The sequence below is a fragment of the Rhea pennata genome, chromosome Z (genome assembly GCF_028389875.1).
Source record: "Rhea pennata isolate bPtePen1 chromosome Z, bPtePen1.pri, whole genome shotgun sequence".
Lineage (NCBI taxonomy): Eukaryota > Metazoa > Chordata > Aves > Rheiformes > Rheidae > Rhea > Rhea pennata.
In genome coordinates, this window is record NC_084702.1 from 57,447,754 (window position 1) to 57,470,133 (window position 22,380).

The 22,380-nt window shown below is 36.5% G+C and overlaps 1 protein-coding gene across 1 annotated transcript in view; it reads right to left on the minus strand.

The window, feature by feature from the left end:
- Positions 1-22,380, minus strand: part of ARSB (arylsulfatase B) — a 59,847-nt gene that overhangs the window by 23,120 nt on the left and 14,347 nt on the right. The window contains exon 5 of the mRNA XM_062600387.1: positions 4,041-4,284. Coding sequence (XP_062456371.1) covers positions 4,041-4,284 — 244 coding nt within the window. The remainder of the gene's footprint in view (positions 1-4,040; positions 4,285-22,380) is intronic.

A 22,380-nucleotide genomic window follows, 5' to 3' on the forward strand; every position in this document is an offset into this window, starting at 1 on the left:
ATGCTATGTCTACTGAATATTTAATTAAGCAATTAAAAGATGTTTTTCAGAGAATTTCTCTGCATAAAAACTACTGGCTAATGAGCGTGGATTAATTTCAGAGTTAATACGAGAATCAGCTAGTTTACTCTGAGAATGTCATTATCTTCTTTCCTGTAATGTTTTTAAAACTTACAGAAAGATCTCTTATTCTTTAGTGAACTTGAGCAAACATCTACACGTGATCTTTCACAGCAGTCCTTTTTGTTTTTGTTTTTTAATAGGCACAAGGTGTCCTTGGGAAGGAATCCAAGGTCTTCCAGGGTAAATTTGTTTATCTTGCACAAAAACATCCTCAGTGTCACTAGGCAGAAGTATAATACCTTGCCATATATTGTATTTCTCTGGGTTGTATCTGTACACATTTTCCTAAAGTAATTATTTTTCAGATATGCCAGAAATAAATGTTATGCTCAGCTTTAGATAACTCATTCTTCAGCATTCATTTACAACCACAACTAACTGTGAGAATTTTTTCCAAAGAAACATTTAATTCCTCAGATTAACGTAACCGTTTGGTACATAAAAAAAAAATCAAGTTGATCTTACTTTACTTCATCCAAACAATTCTTGTACTTCTGATATTATAAAAATATAAAACTGTAACATGCCCTGCAAAATATTTAAGTAAAACTTAAATACTGATATTATTAGTGAATTTTTGAATATCATCTCTGATACGTACATGGTTTTAAAGCTTCCAGCTGTATTGTAGTTGTATTCATGATTATCTAAGGTATTAGAAGAGTGCAGTCTATTGTAATTTACTTCAGACTGGAGTTTCAATCAGGTGGTCAGAAATATTTTAGGAGTGGAGAGTTGCATCAAAGGGACTTTGCTCATAGTGGAACACACACTATTGCTGTTGGGAACAGGAGGGGCATCAGGGGCTGAATGGGAGAACAGCTGAAAACAGCAGTGGCGAGCTGCTGTGGCAGAAGGCAGCCCATGTAGCTATGAGAACTCTGGAATGGAAAGAACTCCCACAGACATGTCTCCTGGACAGAATTTTGGATAGCCAGAAATGGGCAGCTTAGCTTAGGAACTACTCATCTAAAGATATGCTACAAAAAACATTTTACACAGAAAAGCCTTTTTGTTGGCCTTCATTTTTACTGTAGAAAATTGTAACAGAAAGTCCAAGATTGGCATGAATGGAGAATAGATGGAAATATATGGGAGCAGAGACACCAGCAGGACACACAGTGTGAAAAATTAGCAGGTCATCAAGACCCCAGGACATCTGAGCACAATTTCATAGGACAAGGACATCAGGAGACAGAGAAAACTCTTGAATTGCAGAGGTAGGACTGAACAGAGACACAACTCCAAAAGGGTACAAAAAGTCATATCTAAAATGTTGACATGGTCACCAGCTTAAAAACAGAACTTGGAAACCTCTGCTCTGGTGCTTGGCTGCTGGGCAGACTTTCTGGACACACATGTTCTGGTCCTTGTGAGTGTGAGACTGTGAGCAAGTGAAACCTGTTTCGATGCCCTTTTTTTAAAAAAAAAAATAAAATAAAATAAAAAATCACATTCCTTTCCTGTAAGGTCTCCCTTTGATATTTGCTAAATTGTTGATACAATGTTGCAACAGTATTTCCTACAGTACTAGGTCAGTAGATTCATTCTGAAAGAGCCACAAGGTCAGTGTCCCTGTCAAAGAGTTTCCTAGCACTGTGCAAATTTCAACCTAAGAAGTTCAAACAATGAGAACAACAGTATTGCATTTTCTCAATTTCACCATTTTAGAAAACATACTTATACTATTTGCATTTGTTAGCTAGATAAGAAAGTTTTTGTAAAGTTTTTCTTTTTCTTTTTCTTTCTTTCCTTTTTTTTTTTTTTTTTTTTTTTTTGCCAACAAAAAACATTTGCTTCCGAAGTCAAGTTTTTCATGCCATTTGCTCCTAGCCATTAACTTTCTTCTGGTTCTTGTGTTAAAAAGGTGCAAAATGAACAGTTGCAGACACATAGGTTTTTCAGCATTTCTATTTACCACAAGAACATAATACAACCAATATCATGTTAATATAATTCATAATTTGGACCAGCAAACATCTTAAAATCAATATAGAAACTTCATTTTGTTTAAGGATTTCAGAATTCATATTAAAGAAAATACAAACACACACAATGCCTCTGCAAATGGATCAGTCATTTATAGTTAAGAGATCAGACAGATACTGGAATGGATCCAATACTCTCGGGACTTCTGCGTATATTTGCATTACCCACATACATAACAGGAGGTGTAGGATTAAAGTAATCCATCACAAGGAGCATATGAATCTATTTTTATTAGACCATGCTGAAAAAATATAGTACTAACATAGTGACTGGCTATTAATTTCCACTTTTCAGATGAGGTAGAATATTAACAAATTATATTTTCACTTATTATGAGCTACCTGGTCATAGAAAAGCAATGTATTTGAACTTTCCATCAAACATCACCAAAAGGGCATTGTGCCTTTGTTGTTTGCTATCCAATATTCAAGTGACCTTTTGAGTTATGATCGTGAAATTTGGCACTCGTTCCTCCTGATTATAAGTGAAAACCATGTGAAATTTGACATTTCTGGTGTAGGTCAGTCAAATAGCAATCTAACAATTCACAGAAAATGGCTTTTCTTTTTTTTCCCTCTTAAAGTCACACTAGACACAGACCCTCTTGTCTGGCACAATTAAAAAAATCTGAGCTCACCAATTCTTTAGCTGTGCTAGTAAACATTACATCCAGTCCTTACATGAGCTGGTAAGATTCAGGTCACAGGAGCATGCAGGGGATGCACAGCTGTACCTGTCTTTCCCTATATATAATTTTACCACAAGAGTGACCTGATCTGAGAAGATCAGTTCATGACAAAGTATTTCTGGTTGGAACTAAATCTGAAGCAGACAGGCACTCTGCTGGAAGCTAGAACAAAAGTTAGTCTATGGTTTAGGCTGGGATCTTGTAGATGCTAAGCTCTCCCACAAAAAAAAAAATCAACATGTAAAACATTTTACTGTCTCTGGCTGGACAGGAGACTCCATTTCTTTCTGGCAGTTAATGATCTCCGGTTCAATTATATACATCCGTATCTTCTTCAATTTGGAATAGAGCCATACAGCACAGCAGGGCACAAGGCCACAAGCTCTCTAACAGTCCAACTAGTACAGAACACTACAGCATAGCTTCTCAGAAACAGAGACAGCACCAGAAAAGCAAGCTAGGCATTATCTGAACATAATCTGAGCTCATGGGGTTTGGATATCCCAGTTAATATAGGCAGAATAAGAAGTGTAGAGAGTCAGAGGGAGCCCAGTAAGATTCATTAGTTGGTCTCTGCCAACTCCATTGGAGTTGAGCTATCTCCTGTACAGCCATCCAGGCATTTCTGCACTGTACTCCTGAGTGCTTCAGCTTCTGCCTCCAGCCACACAGGCTTTCTGAAAATATGGATACACTGGACATTATGTTACAGACCTAGCGAAATGGTTATACTTTGAGCCAGTGACAGAAGCTGTACCGTGTTAAACAAACTCTGCTGAATCAAAGCTGAATCTACACTCAGCCAGTTTAAAGTCTGCACAGATTTCCCACGTGTCCAATTCCAGAAGCATACTGCAGAGATACCAATTTTGCTCTATAGCAAGTAGGGCTAGGTCCATAAAATTTGCTAGATTGTACTGTGGTGTGCAAAATCAGCTAATGAACTTCTGGATCTTGGAGGACTTGAAACAGTACATCATGTTTGAGTAATACTGTGTCTGTGTTGATAAATTCAAAATTAAACTAACACCGTTCGGAGATTTTGCATCTGAGACCAGGATTAATCTACAACCTGGATAATTCTCTCATGGGTAACAAAGTTAACTGTACTTATACTTCCCCCCCCCATTTAGGGAAAAGAACATTTACATTTTCCCCTCCTGTTTCAGCTCTGTTCTCTAGGCTCATTAAATTCTTTTCATACTAGAATTCTGAATCAGTCATCTGGCATGCAAGTTACCTGATAGTCTTCCAAACATCAAAGCCATCCAGAGGCTTAGTGCCATTGGTATGTCCTCCAGCAAGGTGCACCAGCGTTGGCAGCCAGTCAGAGATATGGATAAGTTCATGACTTTCTACACCTGTCTGTTTCAGTAAAGGACTTGCCACAAAGCCTACTCCCCTCACTCCTCCTTCCCAAAGGGTCCACTTTCTTCCTCTCAGTGGCCAGTTATTTCCACCTGACAAAGTCTGTCCTCCATTATCTGAAATACAAGCAAGCAAAAGAAATTATTTGTCAGAAAGAAACAAAAGAAGCCTATCTCCAGCATTCACTCATCTATTTAAAAAATATGCTCACAATATAGGAGTGACATGCAAGTACTTGCATACTATTAGGTATTCATACATGTTGCATATCCAGAGCATACTACAAAAGTAAGTTAATTCTTACAAGAGTCTTCAAAATTCTTATAATGAAAAGCAATGATGCCTAGCATTACCACAACCTGATGATTTAGAATGTGACTGTTAAGAGCAGCCCCTGGTGGCTCTAGGGATATGATTCTTGCTTAGGGTGTGAGAGCTCCTGGGTTCAAATCCCAGATGAGCCCTTTGTCTCCTTCTCTGGAGATCTTCAAGGCCTGCCTGGATGCAACCCTGTCTAACATGCTCTAGGTGACTCTGCTTGAGCAGGGGAGTTGGACTAGATGATCTCCAGAGGTCCTTCCAACCTTAATGATTCTATGATTCTAAGCATAATTAGATACCCAAAGCTTTCAGAATCAAAGGCCTTAAAAATTTAGTTCCAACTATTTCCCCAGGACCACATGAAGAGTTACTGTCAAGGCCATCATTAGTACTCAAACCACACTATCATTCTATTTTCAAAAGTACTAAGTTATACTAAGAACACAAAGCTATTATTCCAGTGTCCAGACTCAGAGTTCAGAACAATTTTCAGGCAGCATGTGATTTCTGATGTCACAGAAAACTGAAAGGTTCTCAAGCAAAAGGAGAAAGCCTGAATGAAACGAATTAGTTAAAACAATCTGCAAATATGCTGAATCTATTATGTTTGGTGAGAACATCATATGAGATTGTTACAGAAAAAAGACAAACTGTTATGACAGTAACTCAGAAATATCTACATGAATTAGAGATAGGTCATGTAATTCTTTTTCAACTCTTTGTCTGACTGCTCTTCCACATTTAGAAGAAACTCTACATTCCTGAAACTGACAAAAGCAATGAGGAACATGGTTTGATTATTTGAAGTTCCTTCTGCTTCTACCATATAGTTATTCTTATCCATGCATATTCTAATGATCTTAGAAAAGTTATTGCTAACAAATCTTCCAACTTTAAGCAAAAATATTCTTTATTTTAAAGAGTTAAATATTATTTCCAATTGTAGATATTGAACTGACATTCAGTATTACTTTGTCTTATTTATATTTTGACTATTTTTTTTGATTAAAAACTAGGAATTTGAGGGAAGAAACAGAAAATACATGTCCAATATGTTACAGAACTTTACTGTAATTGCCATACAACAAAATGATCCCACTTCTGTTTCATTAATTAGGAACCAATGTAAACCCCTACTGTGAACATCTGTCTGCTGTGCACAAGAGACTCCTTTTATTCCACTAAAGAATAAACTAATGCATGTCTCTGCCAAGATTTCAAAGTTGGAAGCCTAAGCTAAACGAGGTACTAGAAAAAACAATGCTACCTGAAATGTGTAAAATGTTTGAGGCCCAGAGAGCTTCCAGGAGGGCTATTTGGCAACCAACAGTTTAGAGGGGGGAGAGGAAGGGAGAAGAGAGGGAAGAAATCAAGAGATTCAAGAGTCATCAGTATGAAATACAGGCAATCAAAAACTGGCCACCACTATTTCTCACACAGGGAAGACGATGGGCACTCAGAGCTGAGAACTCAAACAGCAGTTGCCAGTGACAGAGAAGATACTAGTTTTGACAACCCCCTCCACTCTTAGCATAAACATAAGTAGTGTGTGTCAGGAACAGTAGTGTGTACAGGGACAAGAGCCTTCAGCAGCTTTTAACCTTTAGTGGTATTACAGTAAATGTTGTCTTATCTCCACTATACTGGAATAAAGTTTGAAACATACTGTGTAATCAGATTCTAAATATTTAAAACATCTTCCTCCTATCACAAGCTACCGACTTTCTTTATCAGCTCAATAGTAGCATGAGAGTAAGTTCAGCCCTGAATGAGACTATCAGCAATGAAGTAGCAAGGAAATCACAGTAGCCAAGTGTCTCATTGAACTGTAGAGAGAAAAATGTGCATTTCCCGTACTACAGTCTAACTTTATTATATTTACTATTTTTTTTTGACATTTTACTATTTTTAGCTCAGTTGAAGACATTCACACTCTGCCACTTTCATTATGCAATGAACTTCCTGGGACAAGCATTCCATCTAACATACGTCCTGTAAAGAACTGTGTGCAATATCAGCATTCAGACAACATACATCCAAATCAAAAAAAAAAAAAAAAAAAAAGGAAATGGAAAAATGTTGACACGTAAATGAAAAAAACAGCATATGAAACAAGCTTAAATCCACTCATTTTTACTTCTCATTTCCACATTGCTAGAACTTGCAATTTCCTTCTCCCTAAGGAGTTTACATTCAAGTGACCCTTTTCATTTGATTTCCCAAATGAATTATCAGGAAAGTCTTGAAGGAGAGAAAAAGATGATTTCTGTTCTGATTCTTAAAACTTGTTTCTTTTCCAAGTAATCACAGCAGAGCTGGTGTGTCACTGTTCTCTTCTGATAGATTTTATCATTCAGACAATCTAAAAACTTCGACAGCACTTGATATAGTACTGATATCATTTTTCGAATTAAATCTAAACTACTTTTGTGTAGTCTTTAACATGTTATTTGAACATGTTAAAGATAACATTTAAGAGGAGCAAGTTACACAATATTGAAAGATCATAATGGAGTCTATATTGATAAACTTTCAAGCTAACTAGTAAATAATTAAAAAGGAAGAAAGGAGAATAAACAAAAAACAGTCTTTGTATGAGAAACAGATTTGAGACATGAAAAACAATAAATCATAAGGTACAGCAAGATAAAACTGGGTCAAAGGCCTGATTAAAGGTCTCATCAGCTTTACATCTCCAACATGAGTACTTCCTAGCGCATTCACTATTGTTTTGCCTCTGAGCTCCACTCCTTGAAGCCTGATGACCCTGCTATCTTTTCCATGAAAACTCTGTACCTCTTTACCACATACAGACACCTCAGACACTCCGATAGATGACTACATTGCTGGAGAAAGGAAACTACAGCAGGTATATCAAATATTTCAGCAGTTTGAGTTGATCACAGTGGGCAGATGACTCATTTCACCATCCTGCCATGCGTAATTTAGTTTACTGTAGTGCTGATAATTCTGAACAGTATTGCCTAGGCCAAAGGTACATTCCAGTTGTTTTTCTCCCTGAAAATGCTTCACATGGGGCTCTCTAAGTCTGTACTTAATCCTTCCTTCCACTCAGTGCATGTTTTACTTCTGTATAAGGTACTAAGTGCCCAGGGGAGTGGCTGCAATGATAATAAACAAAACAATCCCCCTTTTAGATCTCCACATGCCTACAATCACAGTGCATTCGAGAGGGATAAGAATCAATAAAAACCAGTTGTCTCATGATAAAACACAAACGTTGACAGAAGAGCTCCACAAAATGGCTTTATTAATGACTTCAGACCACAGAAGTATGTAAAATTGAAGTTCTACTATATCTAACCTGCTAAGATGCACCTTGACAACAGGAGACAAAGTGGCTTGCTGCTCTGTGTGTGTACGTAAGTGCGTGCACTCATGCATGCACGCATGCGTAGTTACCTTTCACCTAAAATACAGCTGAGAAAGTATACTATAGATGCTAAAAGTCTGCACAGGTTCAGAAAGAAAGAAAGAAAAAAAAGCAATACAAAAAATCATTGACAATTCTTAAATGAAAAAAAAAGATATCACCTCTGCCTCAGGAATTTCTTCAATGACAAACTTACTACAAAATGCTCTGGCGAAAGGTACCATCAGGCGTTCTAACGCTCCTTCCTAGGCATCTGCTACCGGGTGTTGCCGTAGGGAGGGAACACTTGGCTAGATGGATTTTCAGTCTGTGGCAGTAAAGACATTCTTATGGTCTCCCAAATAAGCTATTCTTTGCCAGTTCCTCATATCCTGAGCCTGGAACAAACTCCAAAGACCATATGGAAAATCCCAGTGGTTTAAAACAAACACTTAACACCTACTTTTAGGTAAAAGACAAATAGGATCATTGTTGCTTCATGTTCTACACTGGCTCCTTATCCAAGTCTAAATCCACTTCAAAACAACTTTTCCTCAATGATTTCTTGTTCATTTTTGCAACTGTTTCTCTCTATGACACATCCTAATACGTAATCTCAGCAGACAGTCTCTGAAGCTTTTAGAATAAAGGTACCAACAAGTGGCACTGATTTATAACGTTTCTTTTTTTTAAAGCTTGAGTCTTGCTACTTTAGCTGAAAACACAAGACTCTCCCCAGCATGATATGACAATTCATTCTTTCCTGGAAACAAACATCTAATAGGATTCTCATTAAAAATAACAGTGAAATTATCTGGAAAATGTAGTGAGCATATCTTTTTCTGTCTGGAAGAATCATTTTTGTAACTACATCTACATTATTTAGACTTCAGTAGTACCTACAATGGATTATGTGTATTACAAAAATTGTTAAACAAACCAGTTCTTGTCCCTAAAGAACGGATGAAAGGTGAGAAAATTAGGCTATATTTAGAAGTGATGTTAGTTGGTATAAGCATTACTTGACTAATTTATTTAGTTTTGTTTATTTCTTAAATGGAAGTATCATATATTTCTAAAGAGTTTTGCTGCTGGCTTCATTCAACTTGCTTTAGTAGGTAGCTTGTTATTTTTATCACTACCCTCATTCTGTGTTATTGTAAGGAGGGGATACCCAAGAAGGTATTAACAGAAGGTGACTGTCTTTCAAACTACTGTGGATTTTTTGCTAAAGGTAATGAAAAGGAAGGATTTGGGGGATGTTTTAAAAACTTTCAAGGTAAGGGAAAATACATTTGTCTTAACCTCTAAGACATAACAATAGAAATAAAGCTTGTGCATCTTGAATATACCTTTAAAAATTAAGACCAACATTTCCTTCTCCCAAACATCTGCTTTTGTAACTAATATTCACTGTCATATACATGGCATAGAATTTAATTTGTTAAATCTGTAATTTGTAAACCATCAAAGATGTTTTGCAGGAGTTCCTAAAGGAACTAATAAACAAAACTAAGTAGAAAGGCAGTTTTGTTTCTTCCAAACTCTTCTCTGAAGATTTGCCAGCTGCCAAACATTCTGACTAATGTATACTAGTACACTATATATATGCAGTGATGTGGGATACATGTAACTAGTAAACAGCTTAATGGCTATAACCTCTTTGAAGACACAGTTCGATAATAAAAAACAGGAATAAAACAATTCCGTGAGCAGTAACTAATGAAGCATATATGGATTCAAATGTTGGGGTTGACTCTTCTTTTGTTGAATTACTCTGCAACTGCCATAATAATCTATTTCATACTATGAAGATAATCCACACAGGCTATAGATATCCCTAACTGCGGGGAAGCGTCAGCTGGAATTTATACCTTATTAGACACTCAGGGAAAAAAATGTTTACTGGAGAATGAACGCTGACATATGCTCTTCCCAGGATCATAAGTATTTCTCTCCTGTGTTCATTCCTTACTAGGACAAGTTCACAGTGGTTACTGAACTCTGGTAATATTACTAGCATCTCTTTCCTCTGTTTGGCTACTTATTTTCTGAGTTTTGTCCAAACTTCACACACCAGAGCTAACACTCTTCTAATTAATTCAGTTGAAACAGATCAATGGCTTCAAAAGTTCCTGCTGAGAGAACAGGCTAAACAGAAACCACTCCTGGCATACTGCAGAAGGCCATTTTTCTAAAAAAGTAAGCTTAACCACCTCCAGTCATAACACAAAAATCAGTATTGCCTATGTACTGGAATGAAACACTTATTTAAATAGCTATAAAAATACCTTTGTGTTTAATCAGTGGGTGGTGGGAGAAACATAAGAGTTTCTAAAGAGCACTTCAGTACAGCATTCAACTTCAGTATACACTTCAACACACTAACTTCCTTCATTTTGTGGACCAGTGGCCAGAGTGATTTTTCTGTGCCTTCTACTACCTATACACAGTATCTTAGTGGCTGTACTAATGGTGTTGCCTTAAATGAATGCCCTAGAACAGAGGTACTAGAAACTCATCTACACTTTAAAGGTTTCCCTCCCTAATTTCCCTCCAATTCTTAGATAAGACCTAAACAGATTAATTAAAAATTGTAAACAATACATAAAATAATTTTGCATTTAATTTTATTCAAAAGCAACGATGTGCCTTGTCATATAGCTACCTTTTACTCCACCAGCAGAATAGATTTTGTTTCAACTATAGTAAGGTAATATTTTTTAAAGAGCACCTTTTTTTTCTCTCTCTCTTGTGACTGCTCAGGTTGCTGCATTCTTCTTACCACCACGATTGAGCTGCATCTTGAGGCTCCTTTGACAAGCCTGGCAAATCGTTCTGACCAACCTCCTTGGAGAGGAGGTCCTGAAAATTCTCCAGGGTTGTATATGATACTATTATTAAACAATTCTAACTGCAGTATTTCTTTCCAGTCTCTGTATTTTCTTATTGCAAATAAGGAGACACTAACAAGCCACTTTACAAGGAAAAAAAAAATCACTCTTACTGGCTACATTTATTATGTATATTGTTAGCGTGAGAACACCTCATAAAAAATATGCAGGGTTTACATAAACTCTCCTTAACAAACTTCTATATGTTCTAAGCCTTCCACTCTCACAAAAGATAAAATCAGATGGTTTAATCTTTGGTTGTATAACTCCAGTTATAATGGCAGAATTGTAATCTTAAATAGGTACTATAGTAATCCTAATTATTACTATAAGTCTATTAACTGTTTTTGGCATTTGAAGAACAAGGAGAACCCAAGAATAAAGAAAATATTTGCAATCAGAATTCTGGAAGTAGAGCATGTAATTGATAATTTCCTTTAGCAAAAATAAGTCTTAACAATGAAAGGTTTCGGTGCAACAGTCCACCAGAACAAGTTGTTTTGCACTGTAGGTTTCACAACACAAAAACAATTTCCGCATAAATAAATTTTGGCAAAAAAGTAACAGAAGAATAAAACTTTGACATCACCAAAATAAAAAAAAAATCAATAGGCAGAATATTTTATGAAAATAAGGTTAATAAATATTGGCAAAGTTTAAATATAACTAGTATGCGTACCCCAGGTTCATTTTTAAAACTAAATCATCCAAAAGTTTGGATGCATATATATATATATATATACACACACACACATATAGAAAGTATACATATTCATATATTCAGAGAGTAGGAAATACCAATCAACATTAAAAGGAAGCATTTAATCTGGAATCAATCAGAAGTAAAAAGAAAAGTGATGTATGCCAAGAAAGTCTCAGTGCTGAACCACTGTTTATCCTTTTCAAACCATAGCACTAGAGTATTTCAAATAATACATCTACAAGGGCAAAGCAAGCAGAAAATAAGGGTTTAAGCATCTAGGATAATAAACACAATTAAGATAGCAAAAATCAATTCACTAATCATTTATTATGTATTATATTTTGGTGCTTAATAACTTTAATCAACTATTACACCCTGTAAAGAGCAAATCTAGCCTAATGCTTCTGCTACAAACACTTGGATCCTTTTTTCTTTTTTTTTTTTCCCCCCCCCTGAAAACAATTACAGTAAGAAGACTGGCAAGTATTTGGTATCTACAGTACTTTTCAAATCCAGCATTCACATGCCTCAGCTTTTTTTCTGTTTTTCACCTCTGCACAAGTTCATACATTTTTAAATTGTTGTAATTTTCTGAAGCTGCAAGAAAGCATTTCCATACCCTGTAATTTCTCCTCACGGGCCCCTGCAGTAAGCTGATCTAGCACACATCTGTCTGGTACATTAACCACACCAAACTCAGTTTGAAAGGTTTGTCTAAAGTCATGCAGTATTTTAAAAGTGCGTATAGACCAGGGAAAATCCAACTCTGTTTTATTTTATAATGGAGATTTGGACATTTCAGTACAATAAAATTAAAACATCCTTGAAATAAAGGACAAAAGGCATCGTCCGCAACATTTATTTTCACGAGTAGCAGAGCTTAGACATAGGCTGCATATAATCTTGCATGAAATACATACACAAAATATTTGAAGGGGAAATATAGTCAGTAATACTTCATGTTGCTTGTTCCAATTTCTTGCTCCTGATTAATAGATTACTTTCTTTGTGAAAATGAGAGTGAAAGTAAGGTTGTTTCTCTTTGCTAAAAGAGAACAATGTAGTCCCTCCCAAATTCTCCCTCTCTACATTTAAAGTAAATAGCTGTTGTAAATTTAACTGAGAAGAATGCCTAAATTCACTTTTAGGTTTCAAGTGCACCCCCCCTTCTCTCTACTGATGAGAAAATATACATTCACATAGTCGACAGACACTCAGTAAAAGGAGGACTAGATAGGATTGCTAAATGACTGCAAATATGTTAGAAAGCACTGAATTTCAAGCATCAAAATTTGTAACTGCCAGAAACTGTCTAATAGCTGGCAACATCTATGTATTTTTATTCAGTAAAAGCATACAGAAGTTTATTTTTAATGTATTTGGGTTTCTTCATCTGCTTCTGGAGAGAGTGGGACTTTTAGAATAAGCCTATCCAAATGACATTATGGATCTAATTAGGATACATATTCATAGCAACTTTTTGAGGAAAAAAGCAGGAAGTGAGGCCACTGTTACCACATTTAGAGATGGCCTGTATAAGCAGCAATTAGCCAAGAGACCAACGCAGCTATACTTCTAGATGTGTGGAAAATATCTGTTATTGATCATAGTTACATACAACAAAAGATTCCCTGACTTCAGATGCAACAAAAGCTTGAAGATGTGCATGGACTGCAGTGAAGGCTGCCAACTTTAGAGGATCATTGCTTCACTTCTCTCCAGTTTTGTGTTTTTTTTTTTGGGGGGGGGGGGGGAAGGAGTGCAGGAGGGAGAAGGGGGAAGGGAGGACAGGAGGGAGGAAAAGAAAAGACTACTTCAATCTAACACTTAAAGAAAAAAAAAATCACTTCCAGGGGTATGAGGCTGCCAAAACTTAGAACTGCATGCAAACAGCACAGACAAGTGATCTAATCTACATGCATTAAAGCCTCATGGTTGCATCCAGAATCTGCATCTTCCCTCATAATATCTTGTAACCTCTTTTCTTGCAGTTTACAGCTATGATTGTATTTTGTCACTTATCTTACAGAAAATAAACACAGCAATCTGGAGCTAATTTAAGTGGTTTAGCATATCAGGATACAGCTGGGAAAGATTTTAAGAAAAAAGCTCCATGTGAACAATAGCACTGCGAAGCTGAACTGCAGAGAGCACAGGAAGGCTGTGCAGACAGCCTGGCAGACAGCTGTCAGCCATTCCAATAACAATCTATGCAGCCAATGAAAACTGGCTAGTGTCGAAATTCTCCAACCAGCCTAGGAACAGTAACAATAAAAATAGGGAATTAAGAAGTTCAGACCTAATGATGGGAGTGTCATGGCCATAATTCAGCATTAGGAACATTTCAGCTGTTCTTTGCCCATCTAGCAATAGAGCAACTCCTCCTGCATGTCTACAGTTTTTATATTTCATCCATTGTGGGCCAGATGTCTTCTTTTTTTTCTTGTTAAAATTAGTGTAGGCACATGCATTGACTTTACACAGTGTAAACTATAACTTGATTCAGGCAACTGGAGAGATTTACATCTGTTTTTTACATCATTTTTCTTTGAGAGGAGTGATTCGAGTTTTTAATCACTTGGGGCCTCAGCTATATCTAGAATATCTTGACTCAATTCATTAGCAAAAAGAAACACATCTGTTGGCATAAAGACATTAAAATGAAACCAAATTCTTTAGTTATTACCTACCACATCAAACATTTAAAAGAGGAACAGCAATCACCTTAACAAGTATCTCTCTTTCTAAGGTAACTCTCAAGCCAAACACAGAAACTACAATATCAGTTGAAATTTTGTCTGCCAATTTTCTAAACCAAATATAAGAATAGAAGCATAAAGAAAAGAATAATATGCATCGTACTAGTTTTAAATTTCAGGAAAAAAAAGGTTAATTACTTTGTGATCTATTGCAACAATTCCATCTCCCAGAGCTATTTCATCTTCCTAGAGATAATATTGAAATGAACCAGGTAAGCTTATTCAGTAGTTATCAATTAGGTGAAAAAGACATTAATCTTGCATAGGTATATTCAGCAATGTCCAGGTGTCTCCAAACAGCTATCTCAGCTTTTACTAAAGGCAATATCCAAAAGTCAAAATGGGGATGGGGGGAAGATACTTGATAAGCTAACATGGCACAGAAGTGCATATAATTAAGAGAAATGGAAGTTTATACAAATAATTTTATTCTCCTTTAATGATATAAACAGCATTTTTCACCAGTTTTCATAAATCTGAGTTTGTCAGCAATGGATTATGTTTTCAAGATGAGGAAATGGCACAGTATATATTTGTCAAATGAATACTTCCAAGTCATTTTCTACTTGTTCACTTATTTCTTTAACATCTTTGATGGATGACAGGTAATAATGGCTAGAATAACATACAGCCAAATACAACAGGAAAGGATGTTAAGTTGGCTAAAATTGACAGAACGTAACATTCTTCTGCCCTTCTTTGTCACACCAGTGCTACATTTAAGTGAACGATAGGAAGCAGCACTTAAACTCAACATTTTTAATCGAACAAAAAATGCTTTCATGCTGAATTTGTAGATTTTTTTCCTCTATATGCTAGAAACTGCTATGTTCTAATTGCTCCCTTTGTCTCAATCTCTGTAATATGCCTGCAAGACTCTGTGGTAGTTCAGTAAGGTCACTGGCAATTTCCTCTTGGCAAGACCCAACCTTTCTCCAACATCATCATCCTTGAAATTTCTGCCACTTTTGATCACATTTCCTGAATCCTCAAGTTGTGAAATACCTCCTCTAGCAACTATCTGGCATTACAGACCACATTCAGTCCTCAAATTTGCACATACAGTTCTCAGTTTCTAAAGGGAACGGTTTGTATGTACAACAGAAACAACCATAGACTTCAAAGGAACAGTCAGATTGCATATTTTGCTGTTGGTAAGCTTTTGGAGTTTTGAGAGTTTTTCAACTAGCGTAAGTAATGATCATTCCTTAGAAAGTTTAGTCTTGAAATTCCATCCTTTAGAGGTTAACTGGCTTCCTATTATGTTTCTGATTCTGGGAGAGAAGTAGAAGAAACCGCAAAGCACTGACAGAATCCTCTGCTCACAGATAGTATTTCACCGTTTACAGCGCTTTAGCCCCCTAGACAACCAAGTATTTCCCAGTACACCTATACTTTAGAAATAATCTAATCCTTTCATTTTTGGAAGAGTTCTTGCCTTCTTTTCTGTGCAGAAATTCCATATCTAATCTAGTGATACTAGAACCATAAAGCTTGTCCACTTTACGATTCAAGTCAGGCTTGCAAAAGGAGTTTGCAATGACTCCAAGTCTACCTGCTGCTGCTCACCATCCTTGATACCATCACCTGTAAGAATTTATCATCTCTTTCATATTTATTAACCAACCTATTCACATGATCACTCCTTAGTCAGCCTCAGTCCAAATCTGCATTAGCAAAGATCTATTGTTTGAATGAAACGAGCAGACTTATCTTAAGCAAGGGTAATGGAGAGAGAAAGGTGGCATCCTGTGTGGAGAAAGAAGGTAAACAGCTGGCTAGCCCTTTAGCGGGCATAGCTGGAGCGAGAGAGCACATTTGTCTCCAGCTACAAAAATGCAATTTGTAGCCTCCTCTGAGCAGCAGGATTGCAGTCATGGTTTTGTCTTCCTCATAAGGAGTTCTGCTCTTCTGAATAGCCTCTATCTGACCCAAAATACAGGTCCAGAACTCCCATCTTCCCTCCACTCCTAATTTGGCAAAGGAGTCACTAATACTTCAAATTCATTTTTAACTCTCTCTCAATATTATGGGTTCAGTGACCCATTAAATTAGCCAAGGTCTTTGGGTCTATTTTTTCCAAATGCCTCCCTCCTTATTTGCCTTAGGCTGCAACAAGAGGTGCTCCTCTGGCTATTGCTAAACCAATTTAAAGAGTTAAGCTAGTTAAAACCTCACCTATCCCAGAAGAGTCAACAGCCCCTAAAACAGACTGAAATGACTGCATGTATGCTTTCTCTCATTCTGTCAAAATTATCTGGATTAAAAAAAGAACAAAAAAGAAACAAACAAAAAAACCCACCCAACCACCTTAATTACTGAAAATGTTCAAGCTACCCAAGGTGTCTTCGAGAAAATCAAATGAAGCACTATGCAGTCTCTGAATGCAGCTGAGAGTCCTCAGCGGTGGCAGTGATGGGCACCTGCAGGCAGAAAGAGTCCTAACCTTTTAGTCCCACACATGAACAGTCAGGAGTGCATCACTGTCTACACTATTCTTTTCCTGAGGCATGCATTTTTATTTTCTTCATTTACATACTTTCCACTAGCTTTAACTTCCCAACCAACGGTAACTGTTAGCAAGCAGTAGACTACATTTACTAGTTAAAGTGTATTCTTTGTGGTCAGTAGAGTGTAACTATTAAGTTCTTTTGAAAAACTGAAGCACAGAAATAAAGCTTTATGGCACATCTATTCAAAGTAATATGTGATATATTCAAGGAGAAAGACATGACTTTGTATCATTTGCAGCCATAATTGCAATTACCATTTTCCATGGGGATTGACATTCAAAGGTTCTCTTGGTGGGTGGGGGTTCCTGCCATCCCCCAGTAACGTCGGACACGTGCCATTTCAGTCTCTACCTCTATGAAACAGCTGGGAAGGCTAACATTCTATTTTTGAGCCTCATCTCTAAATCCTATACCTCAGTCCAATAAATCTTGTTTCCTGGTGTGAAACTTTATTTTATCATGGTCCAAGCTGACTTCCTTATCTATGCTACAACATCCTCTCTGCACCTGCTATTCATGGCTGCTATTTACCGTGGCAACATCCTGTCAAAAATCTAGATCAATATGACGGGTGACATCTTTAGCTCCTGCTGCTCGAGCCTACACATTCGGGCATTTTCTAAATCTTGCATCCTCCAGCTTACTAGCAACGTTTTAAAGAAGTAACCTATTTATTTTTTCACATCCCTCAAAATCTCCTACTATAATTGAGTCCCTTTTCTTGTTTATCCAACTTGATTTCTTTCATCAATCTTCAGTCAAAGGAATTACAAAAATATTCCTACCGTTTCTCATCTTTTCCTCCACAACCTAGTCTGCATTTCACATATGCATTGATTCTCATGCATACAACAGTGTTCCCATTTTGCAAAGCTACTGTCCTGAATTATCAAAAAAACCTAATTCTTCTAGGCACTGCCAGATACAGAAGGCAATGGAGATTTGCAAATTAAAAAAAAAAATCTTATCCTATCTTGCCAGATAAATCATCTTATTTATCTTGCATCTTTCTATTTCAGAAGACAGACCACACATTTTCTCAGGACAAAAGTCACAGTTTCCCTGTATTTTGCATATCACACACACTAATCAGTGATCAGAAATAAAACTTCTCATCTGTCTTGAAAAGTAGCTAAGCTAAATTGTCATAAAGATGAAACCACTTAATACAGAAACTTCTTAGAAACTTCTTTCCAGAAGCACATTGAAGCAGCTACAAGTGCTTCAAAGAAAAGTACAAATCCTTACACTGATCACAGGGGGATTCTTTTTGTAGCCCCCAGAGAAAATGATTTGTAATTCAGGGCATGAAAAGCTTAACTCTCTCCTAAATTTTTCTTAGAAATATAGATGATCAAGAAAACCCAGAGGAAGAAAAAAACCCACAGAACTGGGATATATATATTTTTTCCATTTTAAAGTCAACATCTGTTTAACAGATGCAATATCTTCCTATTAAATACTTGTAATTTGGAGTAACTAACATTCCTGCATGTTAGGGTGGAGCTTTTTTTTTTTTCTTTTTAACTCAGAACTTGTAAAAAGTATGAATTACTAGGCATTTAGCACATCTGTATTCTAAAGAGTCTGTTGGTTTTGCTCTCATGTGAATTAAGCCAGTGAAAAATCTTATTTAACTCATGTTAAAGCAAAATCTTTCATAAATACAGGTCTATTATCAACTGTGCATAAGAATAATACAAAATGATAAAAAGTGAGAGAAGAATATAAATGACAACCATATTGAGCTTTTATTTGGAAGAATTCTTGTTTTTCTTTCGACAGTAGCCTTCACTTCCACATTCATTGGAGAAATGTAGGTTCTTAGAGAATAAGGGCAATGTACAAAAGTGATGCTGTACCTATCTCCTTGGCTAATCGTTTATTAAGAAACTACCTGATAGGAAAATGGTGCATATTTGGTAACATCTTAAAATTTAGTACCTTTAATAGTATCTGGTGATTTAATAGTACCTGATATTTTTGTAAATTCATTGTAAATTCATGACAGTAGTCTAAAAAAATCTACACGACAAGGAAGAAATACCTAAAGGTGTGCAACGAAGTATGAGTAAGGAAAAAAAGAGAAAGTTTTTTCAGCCTGGAGCTTCTCTAAGCTTTTCACCACTTGTAGCGTTATGCTAGGAGACAGTCCCCCACAGAGAGTGAAAGATACTTTAACATTTGGGTACTTAAGATAGGCAACCAAGAAAACCGACAGATATCCACAGGCACTCCAGCACCCAACAGGTCCTAGCAAAATAGGGAAAAAGCAAATTCCTTCCCTCTCCTCAAATTACTGATGCTTTTCCACTGTGCAAAAACTGAGCTCAACAAAAACTCCAGGCATAGCCCTGCTCCAAAGCAAAGAGGTATGGAAACAGTCGAGGATCAGAGTAACCAAAACCAGCAAGGTTCTACAAAATAAAATAAAATGGGCTTTAAGATGATGAAAACTTAAAAACAAACTCACGCTTTTGGGGACCTTTTTCCTTTTCTTGTTATGCTACCGCATTCTGGGCCTTTGAGAAAGGCCTGAACATACCAACCACAAAGAACTCTGTAAAGGAAAAAAAAAAAAAAGAAGAAGAAGAAGAAGAAGAAAGGAGAAAGAGAGTAAGAATCCTTATTTTGTTCACTTAGTTTGAGAGTATCACATTAGCAAACTAAGAAAAGTCGAAGGAGACTTTAGAATAAATTGTAAATGACAAGAGAAAAGTACTTCTCTTCTAATCCTGAATCTCACAGCATCTAAAATGACCCTACTATATTGCTACTGTTAGCTAAGTAGCACAATTCATATTACAGAGGAGGAATTATGGGGAATGATGGACTGAGGACATCTTTCCAACCATTTTTGTCTCACTGATCCAAAATAAAATGAATCTCTGAAATTGACGTCTAAAGATGTTACTTCTTTTTCTCATTTGATAATTCTGTATTTGTTTCATAATACTGAGTTTGATTTGTTCTATTCGATCTTTTAACATGGCACTAAAAATCAAATGCAATTCAACTTTGAATACTAGTGACTATATTTCTTTTAACAATTTTATGTATTTTATGACTGTTCAGTTAATGTTCTGAGTTACAAGAAGTTGTCAGTTTGAAGCCTTTTCCACCTAATGGGTTTTGATTACTCTGTCTCAGAAAGACCATGCAGTGTATCCTAATAAAGATAACAATATACCTGTAGAAAATGTTCTCTTTCTATAGTTGCTACTTCTAGTACTGCTTAGTTGTTGTGGATTAAAGGAACTTTTAAAACTAAACTGGAAATGCGATATGTAAGAAAGGGCACAATCAACCACAATGTGCTATGACCAATTTTTTTCTCTGTCTCACATTAAGGAGAGGAGGCCATCAATTAATGGCCTCCTAGACTGATTTTGATTTTCAAAAGGCTTTTAGCAAATCCTATCTTTTATACTGCACAGCACTCATAGAATACGTACAGTTGGAAACCAAAAAACCTCAAATACTTCCCTTAGCAGTAACATGAAAATTTTACACAAGTTACCATCAACATAGCCAATTGCTTCTAGTGAGAGAAGCATAACAGTTTTTAGTGATGACCTTGACTCTATCTTGGCTAAATATTTACATGGGCCTCAAGAGACAAAAGTGAGCTAAAGGCATTTTGTTATCCTGCTAAGCTATTACAGATTCTCCCCTTCTGCGTGATGACATAAGTTTGTCAATGTTCCTTTCAGGAATAATTGGGCCATATACAGCTCATATCACTAAAAAGAATACTAGTATTTTTATATTGAAATCCAAGGAAATTCTGCAAAACAGATCTTACAGGAAGGCATCATCCAACTAGGGCCTTGAGGGTTAGGTCCACTTTTCCTCCTTCCCCTGAATACATCTAGCAATTACATTTCCCCTTCACTGAAATGAACAAAAACCAACTGCCAAAACCTCAGGACATCTCCTTCTACCTGCTACAGTCAGCACAGAGAATTGAATTACTGCTGCTGCCAAGGGGGGACAACTGAAACAGGGCCACAGCCCAGATACCTGGATCACACAGCAGCAGCAGGTCAGCTTTCTTCCTTGTAGCACTGGTAGTAAGCCTCCTCCTTTTCTTGTCCCTGCCTCTAAAAAACTGTTTTCCACTTTAGATTCATGTTAGAACAAGATTTAAAACCTTTCAGGTTTTATTACTGCTAATATCAGGTAATTAGTAACACTACATCAGTTAAAACAAAATAAAATGACCTAAGAAACAAAGAATAAAATCCTATGTAGACCAATTACATAACTGTATATTAAGGAAGAGCCCAGCTTTTGCAGTTAAATATTCTACTAGTATCCTTTCAGAAAAGGAGCAGGAATCAGATGGCATATTCAACTCACCAAGAGTTTAATTCTGTAAACATTTGGTTTATATCCAGCATTCCTTTACAGGACTGGGGCTTTAAAAGCAAGCATGTTCTTGTATCTAATCAGATCCATACGGAGGTCAGTGTGAGGGTCCATGCACACTGAAGCAGGACTGGGAAGTACATTACAAGTAACTGTGAAATTATTTCATATGTAACTTACAAAGTTTAAGAAGCAAGTTTAGTAATGGTCAGTGTCTCAGTATTCCTGAAAACATAGTATGCCAATGGAGCGACTCACTTTATCTACAGTATTTCCATAAAGCAAATTTCAGAGATTCTCAACTTAAAAAAAAAAAAAAAAAAGAGGAAAGAAAGAAACCACAAGCAACATGCAAGCAACAGCCTTAGACAAAGATATAGGATGGGAAAAAGAAAGTTCTAGGTGAGGGCAAGGGAGAGGGAAAACAAACACCCCCTGCCCCCCCAAAAAAAATTTATCCCCACATCTTTCTTGCTTTACTCTGTTTCTGAAGGGAAGACTATATTCTAAAGAAATCAAAACTGCAGGAGGCTACAAGGGAAGTTGACACCTCTTTTCTACAGTGCAAAATGTTGTGCTTTCTATGATTTTGCTTTTTCTACTGTTGAACTATTGACTGCCTCCCCAATTTCATGGTAACAAAAAGCAAAGGAGGACTACAAGCAACAATGATACAAAACTTTTTTAAAAAATCTATTTAACAGACATGATACCAGTAAAAATCATTTAATATGTATTTATTTTAAAACGAGGTGATGGATATAAGCATGAGTCAAGTCTACATGCAGGATTCTTGTACACAAAGTTTGGACGAAACACTACAAATAACTGCCAGTATCAACAACATAAGTATGCAGTTCAGGTTTTTTAATCTTCTTAATTTTGTGGGTGAATTAAGCATTTATGAAAGAGAATTAAATAGCACTGACTAGCGCCAGACACAATATGAGCATGCACTAGACAGTTTCAATGCACAGCTTTGTAAATGCATCTCATTTTTGACCTCCAACATTCTTGCTGAAAGTCTAGGTCACAGAACAGGACTTCAGAGCCTTTCCTTTGTGTGATTTAAGCTCATGATTGTGACTCACAGTTAAACAGAGAGCACTGTCAATAATAGTGGTAAAGGATCACATTTGGGGAAAGTTTCTCCCCTCTGATCTCCACAGCATGAATAATGCTTATTCTGTACATGTTCCAAGTACGGAACTCCCATTGAGGTTTCATAAAAAAGTACAGAATACATGCAGAAATCTACATTGTGGATAAGCTACTCAC